This window comes from Acinonyx jubatus, chromosome F2 (assembly GCF_027475565.1).
Source record: "Acinonyx jubatus isolate Ajub_Pintada_27869175 chromosome F2, VMU_Ajub_asm_v1.0, whole genome shotgun sequence".
Lineage (NCBI taxonomy): Eukaryota > Metazoa > Chordata > Mammalia > Carnivora > Felidae > Acinonyx > Acinonyx jubatus.
In genome coordinates, this window is record NC_069394.1 from 1,561,889 (window position 1) to 1,585,244 (window position 23,356).

Below are 23,356 nucleotides of genomic sequence, written 5' to 3' on the forward strand. Positions count from 1 at the left end.
CCGGGCACAGTCTCTAACGTTAGGCCATGATATCCACGTGCCACCTCTTGCCCAGCTCCCTCTCAGCTTCCATCATCCCCGCCTTAGAACTAAAGCACAGAGTCTCAGGTGGCCTCGGGTGCCTGTGGTCCGAGCATAGCTGGGACCTCTCTTTGAGCGAACTCATACACTCTCCCCTGTAACTGTTTTGCCTTATTTAAAATACTTAGTGTCTTGGGGTATCTGAGTGGCTCAGTTGGTTGAGCGGTTGCCCGTCTGACTTAGGCTCAGGTAGTGATCTCATGGTTCCTGAGTTTGAGCCCAGCATGGGGCTCTGTCTCCCTCTCTTTTCCCCTCTCCTGCTCATGTTCCCGTGCATGTTCTATCTGTTTCTCTCTCTCTGAAAAATAAACTTAAAAAAATACTCCATCTCTGCATGCTAAAGCAACAAGATGTTTTGGTCTATTTGCAAGATGATGTCTAAAAAGGAAGAAACAGATCAAATGCTAAAACCACAAACAAATCTCTAGGTAAGCAGTACCCAAGCAATAATGTTCTTTATTTCTCTCTTGAAATAAGCTGGGAAAGGGTAACTGGTCCATCTGGGGCCCTGTGGGTCAGTATCCCTGGCTCACAAGGGAGGAAAGGAGAGTGAACTTGCTCTGAGGAATGAGGGAAGAGATCAGACCCTCCCAGAGGGCTTCTCATGTCAGTGTATGGCTGACCAGGATGGAGGCAATGCTCAGGGAAAGTGTTGACTCCCCCAAGCATACAGTTCCTTCTAACTCATCCTCAATAGTCTGGTCCTGTGTGATCTCCCTCTCCATATTAGTGGGCCCTCCTTCATTGCAAGTCATTGCACCACAACAACGGACGAAATAGAAGCTGTTAGTTCTTAAGACTCTTGGGGCTTCATCAGGCACTTCGCTTGGATACACAAACGTGCAGTTGCTCGTACAGTTCTTGTAAACAAGTAGCTCCCGACTGTTCAAACCTTAAAAAGTAGACATGAAAGTCATTGATTTCAGGTTTTCTGCTTGCAAACAACAAAGCACAGTTCACCCAGTAACTGGTGTTATACATCCCCAGATGTGACTACGTTGCCTAGAATTTTCACGGATAAAGAACGCCCAAGAAAGGCCACCAGAGGGTCTGTTTCCTCCATGGACAACTTCTCCTGGAGATGGTTTTCTGTCTACACGGCCATCTCATCTCTGCCTCTGGCTGTCTCTAAATAGTATCAAGGTGCCTTGGCACATGGCTGCACAGATGAAATGTCCTGTTCATTATTTGTCCTAAGAATCTCAGGGCTCTAGAAAGAGAACAGAGGCCAAAGAAATGTTTTGCTCATGTTTCACAGGATCACACAGACCCTGAAGTGGAGTGCCCCGTCCATGTGGCCCTCACCTGATTTTCTGAGACTTGGTGTGGCCCCTCTAGGACGAGCTCCCGCCTGGGACCCTCGGCCAGGTGTTCTCAGCTCCTGGCCCAACATATAAACCTCGATGCACCCTTAATGCCAACCTGCGCCCCAGCACGGACAGGGTACTCCACCGCAAGCAGGGTCCCACAACTACTATGATTACCTTCACTGGTGGGCTCGCCCAACAGCTTTGGCCAACCACCAAGTCTGAGTCCTTAAGGTGCACAAGCATGTGTACCTTGGCCATGTGAGCAAGGCGCCATCTGAGGCCTCCTTAAAGAGTCCCTGAGTTAAATTCTTCGGCGCTCACTCACCACTTCTGCTCCCTTGTGACCCCGGTGTTTACCCAATACTTTCTCCCTGTAACTTGCCACCGTTGACGTTTCCACTCATGGCTCTGAGATCAAAGGAAGGAACTCCCAGCTAAGCTCCCGTCACTTGCTTGTCTCTATTTGCCACATGAAGGGTTTCTGGAAGTCCAACGTTCTACGGAAGAGTGCACACTCATAAGCCAGCCGACAGCTGACTGGATTTCAGGAAGTGCTCATAACCATGGAACTCGCACGAGCTCCAGAAACAGAACTGGATAAAAACTACCGAATTCCCGCCTCTGTTCCTCCATCAGGCACTAAAAGCAGCCAAGGCTAAAGATAAGAAATGTCTGGATTTCCAAGCCTATGTGTTAGTTTTGTCTGTTTTTGCACTTTGTGAATATGAACTCCTGTACTGTCTGTTTTGGGGTCTGGCTTCTTTTCTCTGCTTTGTGTTTGGGACACCCATCCCTGATGTGGCCCAGTGCTGTGTATGGTTTACTCTCCCCTTTGTACACTTTTCCACTGATGAACATTCCATGGTTGACTGCTGATGGGCATTAGCATTGTTTCTGGCTGTCACCTCCCCCAGAGTGCTGCAGTGAATATTCTCATCCTCGTCTTGAGGTGAGCACGTGTGAGTTCTTGACATGGTGGTAAATGCTGAGTCCTTAAGATGCATACATATGGCTTTAGCAGAAGCTGCTGAAGAGTTTTGCAGAGCGGGTGAACCTATTTATACTCCAAAGGATCGTGTCCACCTCAACATCTTGCCACCACACAAGTAGCTGTTTGTGAATGCTTAATCATTCCTTTTGGTGTTACCATACCATAGTTCTGAGTTTCATTTCCACCAGAAACGTTCACGTTGGATGACTTTTCTTATATTTAGTACCCACTTGGATATCATTTTCTGGTAAACAGCCTCCAAGCCTTTGGCTCCAATTTCTATTGGATGATCTGCTTGTTCAAGTAGTGATTCGTAGAAGAAGTTCATTCCATATACGGAATATAAGCCCTTGGGCAGACAGTGTTTTCAAGGGCCTTCCCTTCATCTGTGGCATCTTTACACTTATCAGTATCTCTCAGAGGCAGAAGTTGTGAATTTTTATGTAATCCCACTACCGCTTTTCCTCATCTGTGATCAGCACTATATTGTTCAGGTGTCTTAAATTCTTAATTATCCCAGGGATACATTCTTCTACATTTCCCTTCCAAAAAAATAAAGCCCACGTTTTGTTCTTTTACTATTTACATGGAGCTCTAGAAAAGCATCTGAAAGTGCTTCTGTTGTGTAAATCACGTGTATAAGATTTCCTGCATCCACTACTGGTGAGTGCCGACGAGTGTCTTTCCCTACGACCTTCTGGGTCAACGTTGTCAGAAAGCATGTGGCTTTTTCTGAGACCTCTTTTCTCCACTGTCGGTCTATTTTTCAATCCCAACACCAACACTAGACCATGTGCATTGATGAGACGAAAGAATCTTGCGTAAGAGTGCAGGTTCTCTGTTCCTCTCTTCTTCCACAGGATTGCCTTGGACATTCCCAGCCCCCAAAGTTCCATAAACATTTGAATATTTTGAATCAACTTGCCCCCACCCCCACCCCAACACACACACACACACACACACACACACACACACACACACACACTAACCTGGTGAGACTCTGACTGGGATTTCATGGAATCTGAGGATGAACTTGAGGAGAACAGCTGTCCTACCTCTACTGGGTTGCTCCACCCAGAAGCCTGGCTCACCCGTTGGTTTAAGTCGTTCCATTTCACCTGTTTCACAGCTTCGATATGGAAGTCTTGCAGAAATCTGCTTGCGTTTGTTTCCAGGTATGTGGTGGTTTTCAAATGCTATGTGTGTTTTTGCACATTTTATTTTCCACGTGTTCATTGTTGTTGTATAAATACACCATGGGTTTTTTAATTTGATTTTTGAGTACTGACCTTGTATTTCGGGCCATTGCCCAAGGTACAGCTTATGTCCAAAGTTCATCATCTTTGGTGAATAGTAGCTGCTTGCTTCCTATTTCCCAGCCACTGTGTGTTTCATTTCTTCCAGTGACCTAGTAATTCCTGTGCCACCCATAATTCTACTTCATGGGAGTGGAGGTCATGACAAGACGCATCTGACCCCACTTTCACCTCAAGGGAAAAGTGTTCCAGTATTTTCCTTGTGACAGAAAATGTCCTCTTGTCTTCCATTTCAATTTTTTTGTTTAATTCGGAAAGGTTACTGGATTTCATCAGTTTTCAGCATCTGTGGCTGTGACGTTTCCCATTTTCTTTGCTAAGATGGTGAACTGAACAAGTGGGTTTCAATTGTAAGCCACACTGCAGTGTGTGTATGTGTCTGTGTGTGTGTGTCTGTGTGTTCTAAACACCTACACCCAGGCCCCTCTTGTCTCTCATCATTTGCCATCCTATGGCACATTTTCCCACACTTTATTCAGATTTCATTCTTTCCCCCTTAATGTTCTTTTCCTGTTCCAGGATGCCATGCAGGATACAACATTCCGTTGGGTGTGGTATAGCTTATCCACAGTAGGATTCTATTGGTTCAGATCTGGCTAGTACCGTTGCAGCTCTAGTCACAGGAGAGGTTCGTCTGTGGTTTCCATCCTTCCAATGTCCTTCCTAGGCTTTGTGTTAGAGTCAGACTGTCGTCATGAATGTGTTGGGGAGAAATCCTCTTTATTATCTGGAAGAGTTTGTGTATGGTAGAGTGATTTCTCCTATGAAGCTAGTGGACTTTGCCAGAGACGCTATCTCTAGTTGGTTTTCCAGAAAGGATTTCCAGGTTCTCCAGGTTTTCCATTTCTCGGTTTTCCAGAAAGGATTCAGGGCACTTCAGCCTTACAATCTCATTGTGGGTCAGAGCCAATTCAACTGTGTTTTTCAAGGTGTGATTCATTTCATCACGATTCTCCAATGTGTCACAGGAAGGCTATCATAGTGGCTTCTTGTTTTCTCTACAAGGGAAAGAAAAAAGTGGCCTCTGATGGATGCCCCCCCTTTGCATTTCTGATAACGAAAGTGTGAATTTTACATTTCTGCCTTTGAGCTCCCCTACCCCATTTTACCCATACTACGAATCCCTCCAAAGAATCAACTGTTGGCTTTGTGGGGATTCTTTCTGGGTTTTTGTATTCCCATTACAAGGATTTCTGCTGTCTTCCTGACATTCCCTACCTCATTTCTTTGGGTGGATTTCCTATTCTTCTGTCTTCCTGAGTGGAAGCTTGGGGCCTTGGCACACGTTCTCTCTTCTACGAGAGGCCGAGAGTGTCTATTTGCACTCTCGACTCTGCTTCGCTGCACTCCACTCATTTTCCCCACGTCCTAGCTTTAGAATCATGGAGTCCTTCTTCTTTCCTAACTTCCATGTGGCTTCTCTTTGGGTCTTTGGTTATTCAGAACTGCTCTGTGTGATTATAAGGAGTGGAGGTTTCCCCAGTTCTCTTTGGAGTCACGATTTCTAGCTTAAGTCCACCGTAACAGAGAAGGAACTCTGCAGAAATGCCTTCCTTTGACACGTGTAGATGCTTGCATCAGGTCCTGGAATGAACTCAGTATCACAAACATCATTAGCGATCTTGTGAAAAATGTGTATTGGGTCATGGGTGGTTCTGCTGTCACACATCATGAGTATTCCTCCTTCGTAACCAGCATCCTTCAGACCTTCTGTAGCAGAGGTTGGCAAACAAGAGCCCATGGGGCAGTCCCAGTCCATCAGCTGTGTCTATGGGTAAAGATCTGTTGGGACATAGGAACGATCACTCTGTTTACCAACACTCCGTGGCTTCTCCTACCCCCTCACAGGCAGTGCGGGGCACTTGCCACGAGTCTAGGTGGCTTACTAAGCTAAGTGGGGTTTCTTCTGCTCCTTTAGAGAAAGACTTGGTCTACCCCAGCTGTATGACTCTGGTAAACTTGGGGTCCTTGCTCTAGCTACCTGGCAGCCATTGGCAGAGGTATGTTAATGACTGTGCCCCTACCTACATTTCCTAAGCTCTGGGGCCATTTTTCGGTGGGGCCCTTCCTACTGTATCGTCGGGCGTGTGTGCACCTCGATGCTGGTGTCTTCCCGGTTGTTTCACCCTTTCATCTCCATCCAGTGCTGTTCTGCTCTTCACACAAGCAACGCCCTTGAGTTCACGTTAGCTTTGCCACAGTGCGTGCTTAAGAGCTTGGGGTCGGTATTTACGTTGTATACCATGTTCTGTATTTTATTCTCAGAGTTTTTATGTTCTCATTTCAAAGCATGCCTCTATGAAGCAAAACATATGAATTTTGTTTGTTCTGAAATCATGGGTTCCTACTTGTAGCCATTTTAATATTAGTGTCATTAATGATCCGTTAGATCTTAAATTGTTTCTGAAGTTCAGTGTCTTACTTCCGATAATTGTATCTTCAAAACGTTTTCAGGAAATACGAAAGCTCCCATGTACCTGGACTCAGTCACTTCCAACGGTACCACGTGGCCAGACCTCAGTGCGGCAGCACGACTAGGGCACCGGCTCTCAAAGTGGTGACGGTGAACACCAGGCTTACACCACAGTCATCCCTCATATAGACACACCCACCTCTTTGACACCCAAATGCCCGGCCATTGACTCCCACAAAACGATTCCAGGGTCCGCTTCTAGAAATTGGTCATTTCTAGAACATTTTATAAGAGGAAACATGGACAGTTACCTCTGGAGCTGGCCCTTTCTCATTCCCCGTGTTTCCCAGGACACTCATTCAGGATAACGGAGCAGTAGCTGCCCTGCTTTACTGCCGAGTAACGCCCACGGTGGACTCACCACGGTGTCTTTACCGTTCAGGTGCTCCAGGATGTCTGGGTTACTTCAGGGATCGAGGTGCTACAAATGACTCCACAACAAACACCCATGCATGGTTTCCCACAGGCGAAGTTTCAACTCCTCCGGGAAAACCCCCAGAAGTGCAATTCGGGGATCGACGGTAGCTGCATGTTGTGTTTTTAAGAAACCGGACCGCGTTCCCCATAATTTGTGGTCCCATTTTTCACTGTCACTGGCCACATACGAAAATCTGGTTTCTTTACCGTCCTGGCCAGCCTTTGGTGTGGCCACTGTTTTTGACTTCGGTCACTCTGATTAGAGACACCTAATCGTGTTTTCAATTTTAATTTCCCTAATGACCAAAGATGTCGACCATCTCTTAGAGGCTTATCTGCTTATCGGTGCCGGCTGGCGATCAGAGGGACAGTCCAAAACCAGGTCCATTTGACGCTGAGGCAGGGCGGGGCCGGGGGGAAAAGCCCAGTTGGGATGAAAATATGGACGCCATGCTTCTCTGCCCCCGCCCCCCGTCTCGGCCCACGCACAGGAGACTCTCGTGAAGATGTGTGAGGTGTTCACCCACACACCTGTCACCTGTGCAGGCCAGCGGCCATGCAACTGCTACCTTCTTAGGAACTGCTCCTGGGCAACGGGGCTGATGGGATGGACGTGAAACAGGATGAAGTGTGGAGATGCTGGATGGGGTCCCCTGGCGTCCACCACCGCAGAACCATCACGACCTTCGAGACCAACCGTCTGCTTCACCTCAGCCCTGCAGACCTCATGAGGGCTCTCCCAGGGCCAAGTATAGCCCAGAGCCACACAGGGCGAGAGGCTGGGAAACAGAGCCCAACGCCCCCTTCAGAAGCAGCCATCCCAGCGCGGCAACCCGCCACCCACCAGAGTCTCCCAGAGGGGCAGCAGCGGAGCTCTGAAGGTGGCTTCTGTTCCTCCTGTGGTGCAAGTGCCTGAGGAGCTTTGACTGCCAAGGCACCCACCTCAAGGACGGCTCTCTGGGGGAAACACCACCAGCCGCTGGACTAGATACAGAGCCCGCACCCCCGCACCGCTACCGCCCGAGGCTCCTTCGTTCCAGGGCTCTTGGTGGGGCTCCAGAGCTGACCACGGGTCTCTGGTTTCTCTTCTTCTCGCGTTTTAGAGTCCTGCCCTCGTGTTGTAAACTCACCAATGAAGACGGGCCCGGGAAACCCCAGATGCCCCCCTTGAGCCCAGAAAAGGCACACTCCCAGCCCGTGCATCTCTCGTCCCACCACGACTTGGCCGTGTGCCTTGGAAGCTCCAGGACTCGTGAGCCACAGCCCTGTGGGTTCCCAGTTCCTGACGGCCGCGCCGAGGGCGTCCTCAGTCATCACAAGAACCACGAGGGCCAGTCCCGCCATATCGTTGCACGTCGATAGGCCGAGACCTGCACACAACGGGTGCCCGCTGCAGGAACCCGGGACAGATTCCAGCTCCTTCCTGAGTTCCAAAGCCCCAGATGCCCACAGGGTAGGCCAGCTGGTACCACCGAGAGGAGGCAGAAAGAAGACCGTGTTGCGGGGGGCTTGGAACACAGACTGGCACGTTAAGGTGCAAAGAGACACTGGGGAAGGCCAGGGGCCAGAGGACAGGGACCGGCAGGGCCCCACACGGGGCCACTGCCTCCCTGCCAGGCCCTGTACTGGCTGCAGCCTCCCAGACTCATTGAATGTCACTGGCCTCTGGCCGACCCTGTGCTTCAGCTTAGGGCCCTGGCGAGCAGACGCCTTTCTCAGGGCACCTGAGCCTCTGAGTAAGAGCCAAGAGCACCCTGAAAAGTCACGCTCCGCCCTGAGCCCACACTTGGCCTTGCCCTCCGTGTGCAGTAGTCCTTGTCCTGAGAAGTCGGCAGGATGCCCGCTTTTCGGGCCTACTTAGCTGGAAGCCCTCCCCCCACCAGCCTGAATCAAATGGGCAACGAGGGACCACCCGGGCGACTCGGGGGCGCCAGCACCCCCACCAAGGACTGACACGGAGCGGAGGCCTAGGGTCTGGCAACCCCCCATGGTGCACGTGGACCCTGACAGCCCCACCTTGCGGGGTGCCTGGCTCTCCAGGATGGTGCACACCAGCCTCTCCTGGGGCTGAGCCTAGAGGCTGGGGTGGGCTCTCAGGATGGGGACAGAGCAGGCCAAGGGCCACGGGGCTGGGTCCAAGACACAGCAGATCAGACAGCTCCCTGAAAGTGCTCAGGTGGGGTGCCTAATTCACAACGCGCAAGGAAGGCAAACAGGTACTTACGAACACAGATGGTCATACAGCGCCTGAGGTCTGTTGGACACAACGTAATTTGTGGACACTTAAAATTGTTGATGGTCCAACAATCGTAGCATTTCAGATTATAGGTCCCTGAGGAAACAGTAAGCAGCATCTGGCTCCAGTGCCCCGGGCACCGTCCACCGTTACCCTTGGCTGTGCTCTCCCCCTGCCTTGAAGGACTTCTGGAGGCCTCCACCGCCTGGCCCTCGATGGGCTCCGCTCTGGCCAGGGTAGCTTCCGGGCAGAGACCGGGTACACGCAGGAGTTGTTCCTGTTCCCAGAGACAGACGCGGGCGAGCACCGCCAGGGAGCCAGCTGAGGGGACCCTCTGCCCCGCAGATGACGGCCCCTGTGCCCAAGAGAACCTGGCAGTCAGAAAAGGCCAGCGCCCTCCCAGACTTCCCTGGACTCTCCAACGCTGCCCTTCCCAGGTGAGGGAGGGCCGAGCTAGAAACGCCCTCCCGACCCTCACCTAGCTCGGGGACCCTTCCAAACCCACCCTGTGCCCACCAACTGCACTGACATCGGGGGTCCCGGCTGCCTAAGGTGACGGAATCCCACCCAGACCCTTTCTCTGACCCTGGATAACAGTAAAGTCTTATCGCCAGGAAGACAGGGAGAGGAACCCATACTTACAATATCCTCCCAGCATGACCTGAGGCAACCAGATGACAAAGAGAAAGGCCCAGAGGAGCATCATCTCCTGCAGGAACTTGAACCTATAAGTGAGGAGACCGGGACACACGTCAGCAGCCTGCACGTCACAGAGGCCACCTCACAGGATGCGTGTCTGCAGGACCCACGTGAGCAGGGTGCGGGGATCCCGGAGGGAGGCTTTGGGGTCCACCAGCGTCCACCAGCCCCTCCCAGCTCCTATCCCCACCCCAACCTCCCCTGCACCTCCCCTTCCTCGCTCCTCTCCCCTCTGCACTTCCCCTCCCCTCCCCTCCTGGCTCCTCTCCCCACCCGCACCTCCCCTGCACCTCCCCTCCTGGCTCCTCTCCCCACCCGCACCTCCCCTGCACCTCCCCTCCTGGCTCCTCTCCCCACCCGCACCTCCCCTGCACCTTCCCTCCTGGCTCCTCTCCCCACCCGCACCTCCCCTGCACCTCCCCTCCTGGCTCCTCTCCCCACCCGCACCTCCCCTGCACCTTCCCTCCTGGCTCCTCTCCCCACCAGCACCTCCCCTGCACCTTCCCTCCTGGCTCCTCTCCCCACCAGCACCTCCCCTGCACCTTCCCTCCTGGCTCCTCTTTCTGCGGCTATGTGGAGGGCAGTGGTGACCCACCCGACACATTCCTCATTTTCATCAAAAAAGACGTGGTTTTTGAGTTCGAGCCCCGCGTCGGGCTCTGTGCTGACACCTCAGAGCCTGGAGCCTGTTTCGCATTCTGTGTCTCCCTCTCTCTGACCCTCCCCCGTTCATGCTCTGTCTCTCTCTGTCTCAAAAATAAATAAACGTTAAAAAAAAAATTTTTTTTTAAAAGACGTGGTTTTGCTTCCTAGCATTCCCATGTGACTCTCAGAGTTTTCCTTCCTAAGCTCACGTTGCGTATCCGTTCTCACGTGTGGTCTGCCTTCTCCACCGGCGCTCTTAGTGTCCTGGTCCTAGTCATTTCACATCCCCTCTCTGACGAAGGTGACTCGTCCGTCACCTGTGTCACATCCTCATGCTGGCTTTTCCTCTGGAGACGGTTCATCTTGGCTCCGGGCATGCCTTGTGTGTCCGGCTGCCAGTTGGTCGTGTATTGTGGGTTGAGAGGAAGCGCGGTAAGTAGGCCCTGAGCGCGAGCACTCACGTTACGGGCCCCGGGGCCTGGACTCTGTGCCCAATTTGCCGTAGCTGTCGTCGCCTTAGGTTGTACACTCTCGGGTGTCCTTGTTCTCGTCTCCCGCTTTAGCTTCGAATCTTTCTCACGCGTTGCTCCTTGGAGGGAGGGCGTGTTGTGTGGCACTGTCGGCTGTTACCCACTCAGAGAAAGAAAGGGCTCGGAGACGAAGTGCTGGGGGCTGGATGGAGACTCTTGTGCGCTCGGGAGACCGCCCCCCCCCCCCAGCCCGGGGACGGCTCTTCCTGCTCTGGCACTTAGCCTCCAGCCCTCTGTCAAAATCACAGTGAAGGGCTCCCACCGGCTCGTGGTTCCCGCAGCTGCTGCTCCAGGTGAGCATATTTAGGGTTGCCTCGCGGGGCACACCTGGCTCGCCAGACTTGGGAGCGCCAGTTCTGTGACCTCAGTGCTCTGACGGGCGCAAGACGTGTTGTTGATTTTCGGTGTGGCCAGTGTTTGCTTTGGGGAATGATGGTTCTTTATCTATAGGACCGAATACTTGTGCTCTCCTCTGTCTGATCTGATGAGGCAGAAATGATGCAACTAAAACCGGGCCACGAAGGGAGAGGACAGGAGCGCGGGCTCACTGCGTCGGAAGCGGTCCGTTGTGAAGCAGGGTGATGGGTGGGAAGGATAGGGTGCCGTTGAAAAGTGACAACCCGGGGAGCAAATATTACACGACAAAACTTGGAGAAAGAAAGTTGTTTCAAGAGATGTAAGTATAGGGGCGCCAGGGTGGCTCAGTGGGTTAAGCATCCGACTTCGGCTCGGGTCACGATCTCAGGTCTGTGAGTTCGGGCCCCACGTCAGACTCTGTGCTGACAGCCCAGAGCCTGGAGCCTGCTTCGGAATCTGCGTCTCCCTCTCTCTCTGCTCTTCCCCACTCGTGCCCTGTCTCGCTCTCTCTCCATCAAAGACAAATAAACGTTAAAGCAAAGAGAGAGATGTAAGTATAAAGGTAAAACTCAAACAAACATACAAAATGGGGCTACCGAGAGAAACCTTAAAAAGAAGCGCGTACGCGTCACATAAGGAAACGACCAGCTGCCTGTATAATGATCGACATACCTAATAATCGTCGTGCGGAGAGCCTTTCTGAGGGCGTTTAAGCCAAACACACCAGTCCCTTCAGTGAGCGTCCATGGCTGCAGTTACTTCTCATCTGCTGGGAAGGCCTAGAGGGCCACCCCTGGCATGTTTTGCTGTCAAGGGTGGGGTGGGGCCCGCGCAGGGTGGGTTCAGGAGACCGACCTGGAGGGCTGGGGTGGGAGCAAAGGGTGACAGTGCCAGAACTGGGATCTGGTGGGCGTGTATGCTTGGGCCTAAACTGGGTCACAGGACTAGGGAATGGCCAGTAGCCGTCCACACTCGTCAAGGGAGCGCCCTGCCTTCCCTGGGCCCACGGGGTGGACTCCCAGGCGGCCGGATCTGACCCCGGAGCCACAGAGCTGACCGCGTGGCCTCACTCCCCGTGTCCAGGGCCAGGCACCACGGAAACGATGATTCTCTTTGCTCTGCTCCTGGTCACGGGCCTGCCGCGGGTGGAGACAAACGTCACCGTGTCTGGAAAACAAGGTAAGTGTGGGCCCCTCAACCCCCTGGGCTGGGAGAAGGAAGCGGGCCAGAATGCCTCTGCAGACACGGGGTGGCCACCCATGTCTGGACCCGGCGGGGGCCCCAGGGCGGTGGCAGGCACAGGGGTCAGGGAGCGAGAGAGCGTCAGGAGGGCAGCCTCTGTATTTGGACACCCGATGGGGGAGCCTCTTGATTTGGGCTCCCCTGTCGAGGGCCGGCAGGAGTGGCCGGAATCCTGGCTTATTCCCCAGCACCGTGCTGTCCCCTCAGTGTCCCTGCCTTCCTGGGAGACATCAGGCTGGGCGCCACGCGTGGCCCGGCCCTCACAGGACCATCCAGGGCTGTGTCAGAGAACTGGAGCAGCCGCAGAAGGGTGACCGGCTTGTCCCCAGGGAGCGGGGAGCGAGTCCTGCCCTAATGCAGACCAGGCAGCGGGCCACACCCAGGGGAGGGGATGCAGGGCCTGGGGCGGGGGAGGGAGGAGTGGGGAAGGTGAGTGGGAAGGGCCCTGGAAGGCAGATTGCAAATGTCTTGAGCCATTGAACTTGAGGTGCCGCGTGTGCGCGTGCGTGCCTGTGTGTGTGGGTGAGTGTGTGTGTGTGAGAGGTAGGGTGAGGGCGGCCCAGGGGAGAATACAAGGACTCGGACCCGTGGTTTTGTGCTCCCTGGAGGAGGGAGAGATGGGGGAAGGGGCGGTGCTCATCCGATAGGCCTGGAGAGCGGTGGTCTTTCACTCTGGTTTTCTTCCCCTTTCAGCTGCAACCCTGAAGTGTCACGTCTGCGAGATAGAGAATAGTTTCGGTTGCACAAATCCATCCAACTGTCCTAGGGATTTTCACTTTCGTACTTCCGTTGCCGTGAGTGAGTATCTCCGTGCATCCCGGGTTCACAGGAAAGTCGGTCAATCCTTTCAGCAGTTGGGGTCTGTCTGGGTTTTCTCAACAGGGAGTAACTAATGTAATCACGTTCGTTCAAGAGAAACGGAGGAAAGTCCTGAGACGTCAGAACACAGGCAGGTGACAGGCCAGCTTGCGTGAGAGCCGTGCCGACGGAGGGTGGGGCGCCAGGACTGGACGCGATGGAATATTGGGGTGCGGGAAGAAAAGCATAGGGTTATCTGTATTCATGTTGAATGAACGACGAAAGCCTTCATGTCAACCGCCCCACCAGAAGTGCTGTTACAAGAGGTGTACGTAATGAGGGGCGGGGCTTACGCTGTGTTCTGGAAGGAGTGTTGTGTGCTTTAGGAGGGGTGGAGACCACCTCTCTGTCTCGCGTATGTCACCCGGGAGCTCCAGGCCGCATGAAGCCCCCGAAGGGGAGTGCGGAGGCCCAGCAGCGCCCGGCGCGCGGCGCTCGCTCGGAGGCAGAGTGTCAGCCCCTACCGGCGGGTCCGCGTTCCCGGAAACACGCGGGGTGCCGAGGGGGTGCTTGGGACTCGCGCCAGCCCCGCGTGAACGTCATCACCTCGTAGGGAAAAGCGATTGTCACCGTGAACCACAGATGAGGCGAAGCCAGCAGCGTGACCCCGCGGCCGGGGCGGAGCCGGGCCGTGTACAGCAGGCTCGCGGTGACAGCGCCGGCCCAAGGAGAGGCCGGCGCTGAGCCCCGGGCAGTGGCCAGGATGGGCAAGAGCCCCTTGCTCCCCTGCCTGTCCCGTGGTTACAAAGTCCAGAGCGACCTGGTGGTGAGCGGTGAGGCCTGGGAGCCTGTACATCCCCGGACGGAGAGCCCCAGACCCGGGCTCCCCCTGCTCGTGGACAGGCCAGCCGGGGAGGGGTGGCGTGGGGCGGGGCGGGGGGGGAGCATCTCGTGGTCACACTGCACGCAAGCCACCCCCGCCCCCAGAGGCAGCCGTGAACACAAAGGCCGGACCCCGTCCTGGGCGGTGGCTCCCGACCGCCCTGTAGACGAGGGGCCTCTTCAACCGTGGCCTCTGAGCGGGGGCACCGGAAGGTCGGGATGGGACGGGCACAGGCCCGAAGCGCTTTGGTGTCGCTGCTCTCAGTTCACATGGTGCCTTTCTCCTCTTCACTTCCTGTCAGGAATCTATCCGCGTTTCTTCTATGTTTCGAAGCAGTGCTCCAGGTATTGTCCAGTAAGTGCTCCGTTTGCTCCGGGACTCAAGTCCTTTGTCCTCGTCGAGCCTATGCCCTTCCTGTACGCGCACTGCTGTTCGGGGTTCTTGTGCAATACGCAGGAGCCGAACATCCGCGAGCCGGAATTCAGAGAAGGCGGACGAGCAAGCCGCTTGAGGAGCAGCGGGGCCTGGCTGGCCGCCTTCCTGACTCTGTCCTCTGTGTGAGGGGCCTCGGGCGGTGCCTTGGGAGCGCGGCACGGATGACCCGGACCCGCCGCAGGTGCTGGGAACCTCAGCATTAAGCCTGTTTTCCGCTGGTTAACGCGTGGTCTGCCTCTCGAGGGGCCGGAGAACAGGTGGGGGGACCAAATCCTGTCGGCCCAGCCCGCAGCTCCCTTTTGAGCAAGTCCGGCCCTGGCGGGGGGGGGGGGGGGGGAGGTCTCGAGTACTAGTGTTCGTCTCTTAACGGAAGCCTTGTAACTGTTCGTGGCCGACGCTCTCTCCTTCTGTCCGTCTCCGAGGGTTTCAGCACTGCTGGGGGGCCTGAGGGTCACCCGGCAAGGGAAGCACTCGGAGGCTCCCGGCCTTTGCAGGATCAGGGTTGGTGGGAAGACAGGATGCAGTGGGCGGGAGACGCCAGCAGGGAAGGGCTCCTGGGCAGGGCACGGGGTGCGGGGATGTGGTCCCAGGGAGGGCCCTCCTGTGACGGGGGCGGCACCATGGCTGCTCCGCCTCAGCTCCTCCCACATCAGGGATCCTGTGGATGAACTGGGACTTCGCCCAGCGACTGGCACAGGTGCCTGGGCTCACAGGTTCGCCCACATGCCTTCGACCAACACGTGAGCCTCGGCCAGGGAGAGGGAGCAGGGTCCTCTTTTCATTTCTCAGCTGAGCTGCAGCCGCCAAAGAGGCGTGAGGGTCACACTCCCCGTCTGCAGAAGACTAGGGCTTTCTTCTCCTGACCCTGTTGACTCCCTGTGGGGGCTGCACTGAGCACCTCCCTCCTGCACCTTCCTCTCCTCGCCCGTTCCCCACCTGCTCTGACACGGCTGACCCAGGGACACGGCTGGGCGCGGCACCCTGGGAACCTTCCAGAAAGAGTCTCCGTGGCCCCAGAAGGAGGCAGCATGGTGCAGGCCGTGGATGGTTTCTGGGCCATCCCTGAGGCACGGACGAGGCCCGTCTCTGTCACGTCTGAACCCTCCACGGCAGAGGCCTAAATGCATCCTGGGGGCCGGTGCCGAGGGGGGCCCCCCGAGGGTTGACCCGCAACTCCAGGAGTGGAGAGGATTTCAAACAGCGTCTGTCACCTCCTACCGTGTGCACGTCCCTTTCCCCGGCACAGGCTGTGTGCTCGCTCGCGTCCTGCCGATCACGCTCGTCCTCAGGAACAGCGTCCCCCAGCTGCCCCGAACTCACAGCCTGGGACTGGAGCTGGGGGCCCCTGTTCTGTAAGGGGAGGCAAAAGTGGGCGCCTCCCCACAAAGAGCAAGACAGGCGGGATGTCCCCCCCACGCAGGACCTGGCCCGGCCACCTGACGGAGACAGGCCAGGGACATGCCTTGTAAGACAGCAGGGAGCCCAGAAGTGGGCGTCTGGAGAAGCTCTTCCGCTGGAACTGTCGCGGGTTTGGTGAGCTGATGGGGACAGCTTTCACTGACCTGATGGTGCAGGTGGGTGAGGCATGAAGCTCTTGGAGGAGGGGGAGGAGAGGGAAGTGGGGGAGGAGGAGGGGGAGGAGGAGGTGGGGGGGAGGGGTTGGAGGAGGTGGGGGGGAGGGGGAGGGGCGGAGGGAGAGGGGGAGGAGTGGAGAGGAAGAGGAGGGGACAGGGGGAGGACGGAGGGGGAGGGGGGACGGTGAGTTGGGGATATATTGTCCCCAGTTGGTAGATACTCGTCTGGGAAAGTGCGGAAGGGAGGCGATGCACAGGTTGCTCAGAAAAAGAGGTCGAGGGTCAACACAGGTGCTAGGGTCAGAAGGTAAACAGGAGGGCGTCGGAGCCAGGATGGGAGGCCTGAAGAGGCGGGAACACGCGGGGTGGTGGCTGAGACCCGGAAGCGCCTGCTGGTGGGTTTCCCCGGGAGCCCTCCCCCTAGAGGAGGGAGGGCCGCGCGCGCGGGTGGCCGGGTGACACGTGGGTGGGAACTAATCCGCCAGGGCTCGGCCGAGCAAAGTGCGGGTGGTCTCAGGAGAGCGGCTGAGTAATGCCCCGTGGACACCCGCCGGATAAAGGAGGAGGGCGAAGCAAAGTGAGCGGCCCAGGGCCAGGCGGTGGCGACCGCGTGCAGGCGCAGAGCCGTGTATTGGCCGTGATCGGAGGCGGAGCACGAGGGGAAGGGGCCACGGGCACGGGGAAGAGGTGACGGCTCACATCACGGGGAGGGGACGGGTGGTCACCAAATGGCTCTGCTGCGGGGGCCGCCGGGCCCGAGAACGCGTGTGATGTAGGCGACACGGAGCCCCCAAGCACGGTGGCTGCAACGAGGGGGACGGGTGTCGTTTCTTGTTCACGTGAAGGGCGTGCAGAGGTCCGCGGCCCAGACTGTGTGGTCACAGGGAGGCGCGCTCGGCGGAGAGCCCCTGGGCCCGCAGGTCCCCCCGCTGAGTGCGGCTGCGCCTGGGGGCCGGTGCATCAGTGCCGCTGTCCCGCTGGCAAATGTATACGCGCCCAGATGCGCCTGCGTGGAAAATCCAGCACCTGTGCGTAGGCTCTGCAAACACACACGAAGGCGACGCCGAGGGTCCCCGTGGAGTCTAGGCAGTGCTCTTCCAAGGGGAACGAGCCTCTGAAGCTCCACAAGCTGCCAGTCCCCGTCCTGCGGTGGCCGGATGCCACGGGTCACACAGAGGCTCACGGGAGGAGCTGGGGATTGTGGACTCCAGAACTTGCGCTGCGGACACGGCCGGGGCCGCCTCCCCTGATGCCCACGGAGCTGCTGGCACATCCCTGAACCCACAGGCCCTCTGAGGTCTCTGCTCTTTGAACAAGCACGTCCGTCTGTCTCAAGTGTCATTCTGTCCCAAGCACTTAGATAGCGCCTACCAGCTCATTCCCTTTACCGAACGGATACGACCACGAGACAAAACTGGTCCAGGAAAGCTGGAGGCCAACAAATGGTGAACAAAAAATATCATTAGCTGCTAAACCCAAGTGAATGAAGTAAGGATAGGTTCCGCGCAAGTACAGTTTTCCCCAGAAATGTAAGAATGTCTCAATCTTACACAAAGATGTCTATTGCTATAATTCGAGAATGAACAGTAATAGCCATATGGTCATCACCGCTCCCTTAGTATTTTTAACATAAAATATGAAATTTCAAAAATTTAATAACAGTAACCTACCCCAAACCTAATACAAATATCATACTTAATGGTGGCACATTGGACGTGTTTCCATGTACACTCAGATCCACGGTAAGCACATACACTGCACTCTCATGATCACAATCAGACGTTGAAGTAGAGGGCTTAGCCATGTAGTAAAAGGAGAAAAACAAGCAGTATAGAAATGTTTTTACCTGGCACTATGCCTCCGTATTTAGGTTAAATTTCTCCCAGTATAAAAAAAAATTTAATGTTTTTTTAGTTTGAGAGAGAGAGAGTCAGAGCATGACTGGGGGAGGGGCAGAGAGAGAGGGAGACACAGAATTCGAAGCAGGCTCCAGGCTCCGAGCTGCCAGCACAGAGCTGGAGGCGGGGTTCGAACCCACAGGCCCTGAGACCATGAGCTGAAGTTGTACGTTTAACCGACGGAGCCATCCAGATGCCCCTGTCCCTCCCATTGTAAGACACTTTAAAATGTTGACTCAGAAATATTTTAAATGCTTTTCAAGCGTATGCCCTGCCAATCTGAACATTTCAGTGGCAAAATTAAGGAAGAAAGAGGAGAGGAAAAAGAATCTGGATCATGAAAATATATAATCAACAAGTCCTGAAGCCGGCAGCTGCCTTCAGATTACGCGCTTCTCTCGAGTCACCCTAGAGCCACATGTCAGGGAGGAGACGAGGCACTGGGTCTCCGGAAGATAGGACTCAAATGAGGAGCTTCAGAGGAGAGATACCCCAAAGGAACTATAGAACTAGGAAAACAGATCCGCTCTGCACAAGAAATCGCGTGTGTGTCAGTATTGGGTCTGCATGGAGAAAAACATATAAAGAGAAGTTTCTCCTCAGAATTAGAGACTCTCTTACGACTTTGGGGTTTATATTTCCACTACTGGTTTATTCCAGCAAAGTCCAATACAAGAAAGATATGTTCAGCAGTAATAGATTGTTTTTACCCTGTAGAGAGCTGGAAAACAAAGGAAGATGCTCCCCAAAGGCATATACCCTCTGAAAATTAATCAAGGAAACCTCGCTAATATGCAGTTATGCCCCACTACTGCAGGTGAAGAAGTTTCAGTTACGGTCCCGACAGAAACATCCTCGATGGGAGGGAATCATCAGTTCCGGCCCAGCAGGAAAAGGTGGCCACTGCGGCTCCTACAAGAAACCCACCATCCCTGCAACTCAGCCCATGAGCATCCTCTGAATCCCTGCTGTTCTCTGGTGGACCCTCCTTCAGAACAACCCACCCACTTCCTCCTTCTTCACCATAAAATAACATTCCTTCCCCTTCGTTTATGGGACTCTCCTGTGGTTTTGCTGTATCTTGAGTTGCAATACTCTGAATATGCCCATTTTTAAACTTTTATTTTGAAGGTCAACGGCCCTCAACTCAGGAGCCATAGGATCTCTTAGGTGGGGGTGCCTGGGTGGCTCCATTGGTTGAGCATCCGACTTTGGCTCAGGTCATGATGTTGCATTTCGTGAGTTCAATCCCCTCATTGGCTCAATGCTGTCAGTCCAGAGCCTGCTTTGGATCCTCTGTCCCCATCTCTCTCTGCCCCTCCCCTGCTCACACACACACACACACACACACACACACACTCTGTCTCTCTCAAAAATAATAAAACATTAAAGAAAAAAAAAAGAATCTCCCAGGTGTTACCTCATCATTATCTGCTAAAATATCAAAAGTTACCAAAAACACACACACAAAAACCAAGAAAAAATAGGTCAAAGTAGCCCACCAAACACTGGGTATAATCTAGACCATAATACAAATTTGCTTAAAGATACAAAAGAGCATTAAAAAAAAAGCTATAAAAGCATTAAAAAACATGAGGAAAGAACAAGATACAGGGAAAAAACATCAGTGGGCCTCACACACACACATGAGAAAGAGAAGGAAGGAGGAAAGAAAGAAACTAAAGAGAACTTCTAGAAATGAGAAATCTAACCACAGAATACAAAACCTTGAGGGATCAACAACAGATCACATATAATGAAGACAGAATCAACAAGTGGAAATCAGCTAACAAATGATCACAATGCAGTCCAGAGATGGAGATCAAAGATACAAAGAAAAGCCTAGAAGATGTGGGAAAGAGGAGACTGTCTAATACAGAAGTAGGCAGATCTCAAGAAAGGGTCATAGAGAACGGGACACCGGCAATATTCAAAGAAAGAGGAACAGGTGAGTTTTCAACAGTGATGTAACAGAGACATACTGCAATCGATCCCAACGGATCTGCACTGAGACACATTCAGGGTAAAATTTCAGGATTTCAAAGCCACGGTGAAGTATTAAAAGCTGCCAGGGAGAAAAGATAGGCCCAGAAAAGAAGAGCAATTCCACTTATGTAGACCCCAACTTCAGTATGGAAGACAGAAGATGAGGCATTATTACCTCAAAGAAAATAACTAGAAATTAGTGTGGAGTTGAATAGTTAAAGATATTTTCTGGTTTTTAAAATTTTTTTAAACATTTATTCCTTTTTGAGAGAGAGAGACAGAGCGTGATCGAGGGAGGGGCAGTGAGTGAGGGAGACACAGAATCCGAAGCAGGCTCCGAGCCATCAGCACAGAGCCCGACTCGGGGCTTGAACTCACTGACTGTGAGATCATGACCGAGTCGAAGGTGGACGCTTAATCGACTGAGCCATCCAGGCACCCCAAAGATATTTTATGATAAAACAACAACAACAACAATCCTGAAATGGTTCACCACTGATCAATCATTACTAAAGGAACTCCCAAGAAACATTCTCTTTTTTTTAAATTTTTTTAATGTTTTTTTTTAAAATTTATTTTTGAGACAGAGAGAGACAGAGCATGAGCAGGGGAGGGGCAGAGAGAGAGGGAGACACAGAATCTGAAACAGGCTCCAGGCTCTGATCTGTCAGCACAGAGCCTGACGCGGGGCTCGAACTCACAGACTGTGAGATCATGACCTGAGCTGAAGTCAGACGCTCAACCGACTGAGTCACCCAGGCGCCCCAGCAAGAAACATTCTTTAAGGGGCAGGGTGGTGGTGGTGTGATAATAATACCTGACACAAAGGTAGAATCATCAACAAAGAATGATATTAATATGTGGTGCTGTGGACTGACGTTCGTGCCTGGAAAATTTATACATTGACATCCTCATGTCAAATGTGACTCTACTTGGATTAAGGAAGTAATTAAGGCTACATGAGGTGGGGCCCTGAGCCAAAAGCATTAGCATCCTTAGAAGAGAAGACAGCAGACCGCTGTCTCCCTGCCACCAGAACTCGAATTTGCTGGCACCGTGACCTCAGACTCCAGCCTCCAGATCTGTGAGAAACAAATCTCTGTTGTTCGAGCCACTCCGTCTTCGTTTTGTTGAAGCAACACGAGAGGACTCAGACACGTGGATAAATCAGAGCAACCTTTGATGAGACGGCGCGGCAATAATTCCTTCTTTGGAAGGTTAAAGAAAATAAGACAGAGACAACTGGATACAAATGGCATAAACGGCGGGAGGGAAGTGACAAAAGCTGACGTGTTTAATTTGGTTTTTGCATAATTTACCAACAGGTTAGAGGTCTCGATAGAATTTAGACGAAGTTCATACAATTTTTACAAAAGACCCCCGCTGCCAACGTTTAAGTATATAAAAGATCCTATGAAAACAAGCTGCCAGATTGGCCTTCAGGACGCCAACCCCTACAGGAGGGAAACACGATTAGGCGGGGGAGCTTCCACTCCTAGCGCTGGAGTTACAGTGAAGTTGGGGTGAATACAAATTAAAAGCTCCAGGGAGTGGGTGGCCCTATGGAGCTCCTACAAAGATTCCCGGGGAAGGGCCGAATCTGGGGCCGGGCCAGGCCCACACCCCGTGAGGGGTGTCTCTGGCTGGGGTCTCGGAGGGGGGGGCGCGATTACACTAGTCGCGTCGCCAGAAGAACGGCAAAACAGGACGGCAGTGGCGGAGAAGAGGCCTCCACCAAGCGAAACAGCGCCCCCCCCCCAACCCGGAAGCCACTGAACCGGAAGTCGCGAAGAGCAAGCCGGAAGTGCATCGGCAGGAGCCTGCCGCGTCCGGCGCCCCTAGCGGCGGAGCCTCGCATGGCGACACCGGGGAGGGGAAGCCGGGCGCGCGGGGCCGGGGCGGGGGGTGGGGCGCGTTTGGGAGCTCCTGGGGCTGAGCTGTTTTTAGTAATTGGCACACGGTGCGAACAGTAAACAAAGAAAGGCTGGTAGAGCTTCTAGAGTCCGAGGTGATGCCAACCCAAGAAGCATTGTTATAATGGAGAGCTTTTCCCAACTGGGAAGGGCGGCTCCAACGGGCCGCCAGAACTCTAAATTTGTAGGCATCCGTTCACATGGCCTCAACATCTCTGAAGCGAACAGTAACAGAAAGAAAAGATGTGGTGGTAGATTTCAGGGCTTCTCCCCGTGTATGATAAAACAAGCCAGCAAATTAATAGAGAGACCCTCTGAACATCAGGATTAACAACCTCAGTGGAATGCCATAGGGAGCCCTGCATCCAACAGCTGAAAAGTTTGTTTTTCAAGTGGACATGAAATGTTTACCAAGTTTTTGTCCCCTGTGTTGGGTGTTCAGCAATTCTCAACAATTTCAGGGGATTGAAACCATCTTGAGTGGGTTTTCCACCATAGTGAAATTGAGTAACGAAAACTAATAACGAAAATCAAAATATCCCCAAGTCTTTGGAAATGAAGCAGTAAATTTCTAAATATCCTAAGATGAAAGAAAGAAAGAAAGAAAGAAAGAAAGAAAGAAAGAAAGAAAGAAATCACGATGGAAGTTAGAACATATTTATATTAAATTCAATGTGTACATTATGTGAAAGTGGAAAAAGGAAAACTTTATTTAGAATGCGGGGGCGGGGGGGGGTGGGGGGGAAGGCCAGCTTGGAGTGCTCGCTCACCACCTCCCCCTCCTCCTCCACTGCAGATTATCCAGCAGAGGAACCCACACCTTGCAGGCGGATATAGCTTCACTCCGCCAGGCGAGACAGAAGGTTCCCTCACGAACGACCCAGCCAATGAGCAGCCACTAGGCATCCAGTTTAGTCCAATGGACTTCTGTTTTGGGGAGCCCCCCCCCCCATCCGCAGCTCCCCCTTTCCTCCATAAAAGAGCCTTCCAATGCTTTTGACCTAGCTTGCTTGTCCTGGATTGCAATTTTTTGCTATTCTCAAATAAGCCCTCCTTTTTTTTAATTAAAAAAAGTTTTTAATGTTAATTTATTTTTGAGAGAGAGTGCACAAGTAGGGAGGGGCAGAGACAGAGGGAGACACAGAATCCGAGGCAGGCTCCAGGCTCCGAGCTGTCAGCACACGGCCCCACATGGTCCATATCGGGAATGAAAACGATGGTATGTCCACTGATCCTACAAACATTAGAAAGATTTGGGAAAGGATACCTTCCAGGGCCCCGGCCAAGTGCTCGCAGCTTGACACTAAGGCACAACCCGTGGCAGGAACAATGGATAAATTGGACTTCCCCACAATTAAAATGTTTTGCTTTGCTAAAGACCCTGTGAAGACGATGGGAAGATGAGGTACAGAGGTGGAGGCCGTCTCTGCAGGCCACAGAATCCTACAAAGAAGTCTAGAGAACTCTCAAAACTCTGCATTCGAAAGATGAAAATGCAATTAGAAAATGGACCAGAACACACGAACAGACATTTCACCAACAAGCACTCAGAGGTGCTCAACATCTGGGGCA

At 53.3% G+C, this 23,356-nt stretch overlaps 2 protein-coding genes across 4 annotated transcripts; one reads left to right on the plus strand and one right to left on the minus strand.

Moving 5' to 3' along the window:
• Positions 1 to 520: 520 nt before the first annotated feature.
• GML (glycosylphosphatidylinositol anchored molecule like) lies at positions 521 to 9,570 on the minus strand. The gene is made up of 3 exons (XM_027063748.2): positions 9,467 to 9,570; positions 8,813 to 8,920; positions 521 to 973 (listed from the first exon to the last, which is right to left on the minus strand). The coding sequence occupies exons 1-3, from the start codon at positions 9,528 to 9,530 to the stop codon at positions 684 to 686; spliced, it is 462 nt and encodes a 153-aa protein (XP_026919549.1). The 5' UTR covers positions 9,531 to 9,570; the 3' UTR covers positions 521 to 683.
• Positions 9,571 to 11,929: 2,359 nt separating this feature from the next.
• Positions 11,930 to 22,843, plus strand: LOC106989389 (lymphocyte antigen 6 family member K). 3 transcript variants are annotated; one of them, XM_053208314.1, is made up of 4 exons: positions 11,930 to 12,234; positions 12,991 to 13,095; positions 14,280 to 14,332; positions 22,581 to 22,843. In XM_053208314.1, exons 1-4 carry the CDS (start codon positions 12,159 to 12,161, stop codon positions 22,782 to 22,784), a joined length of 438 nt encoding a protein of 145 aa, XP_053064289.1. In that variant the 5' UTR covers positions 11,930 to 12,158; the 3' UTR covers positions 22,785 to 22,843. The 3 variants fall into 3 exon arrangements, with proteins under 3 accessions (XP_053064289.1, XP_014943365.1, XP_014943364.1); XM_015087879.3 differs by lacking the exon at positions 22,581 to 22,843 and adding an exon at positions 14,435 to 14,636 and having other exon boundaries at positions 11,944 to 12,234; XM_015087878.3 differs by lacking the exon at positions 22,581 to 22,843 and having other exon boundaries at positions 11,960 to 12,234; positions 14,280 to 14,636.
• Positions 22,844 to 23,356: the final 513 nt, after the last annotated feature.

What these genes read in the sequence shown, in the direction of transcription:
- GML (XM_027063748.2), bottom strand. Translation starts at nt 9,530, where the DNA reads ATGATGCTCCTCTGGGCCTTTCTCTTTGTCATCTGGTTGCCTCAGGTC. An exon ending in GGTCATGCTGGGAGGATATT is followed by an intron (nt 8,921 to 9,466) that starts GTAAGTATGGGT and finishes CTGTTTCCTCAG; the next exon opens with GGACCTATAATCTGAAATGC. An exon ending in CTGTATGACCATCTGTGTTC is followed by an intron (nt 974 to 8,812) that starts GTAAGTACCTGT and finishes CTACTTTTTAAG; the next exon opens with GTTTGAACAGTCGGGAGCTA.
- LOC106989389 (XM_015087878.3), top strand. Translation starts at nt 12,159, where the DNA reads ATGATTCTCTTTGCTCTGCTCCTGGTCACGGGCCTGCCGCGGGTGGAG. An exon ending in CACCGTGTCTGGAAAACAAG is followed by an intron (nt 12,235 to 12,990) that starts GTAAGTGTGGGC and finishes TTCCCCTTTCAG; the next exon opens with CTGCAACCCTGAAGTGTCAC. An exon ending in TCGTACTTCCGTTGCCGTGA is followed by an intron (nt 13,096 to 14,279) that starts GTGAGTATCTCC and finishes ACTTCCTGTCAG; the next exon opens with GAATCTATCCGCGTTTCTTC.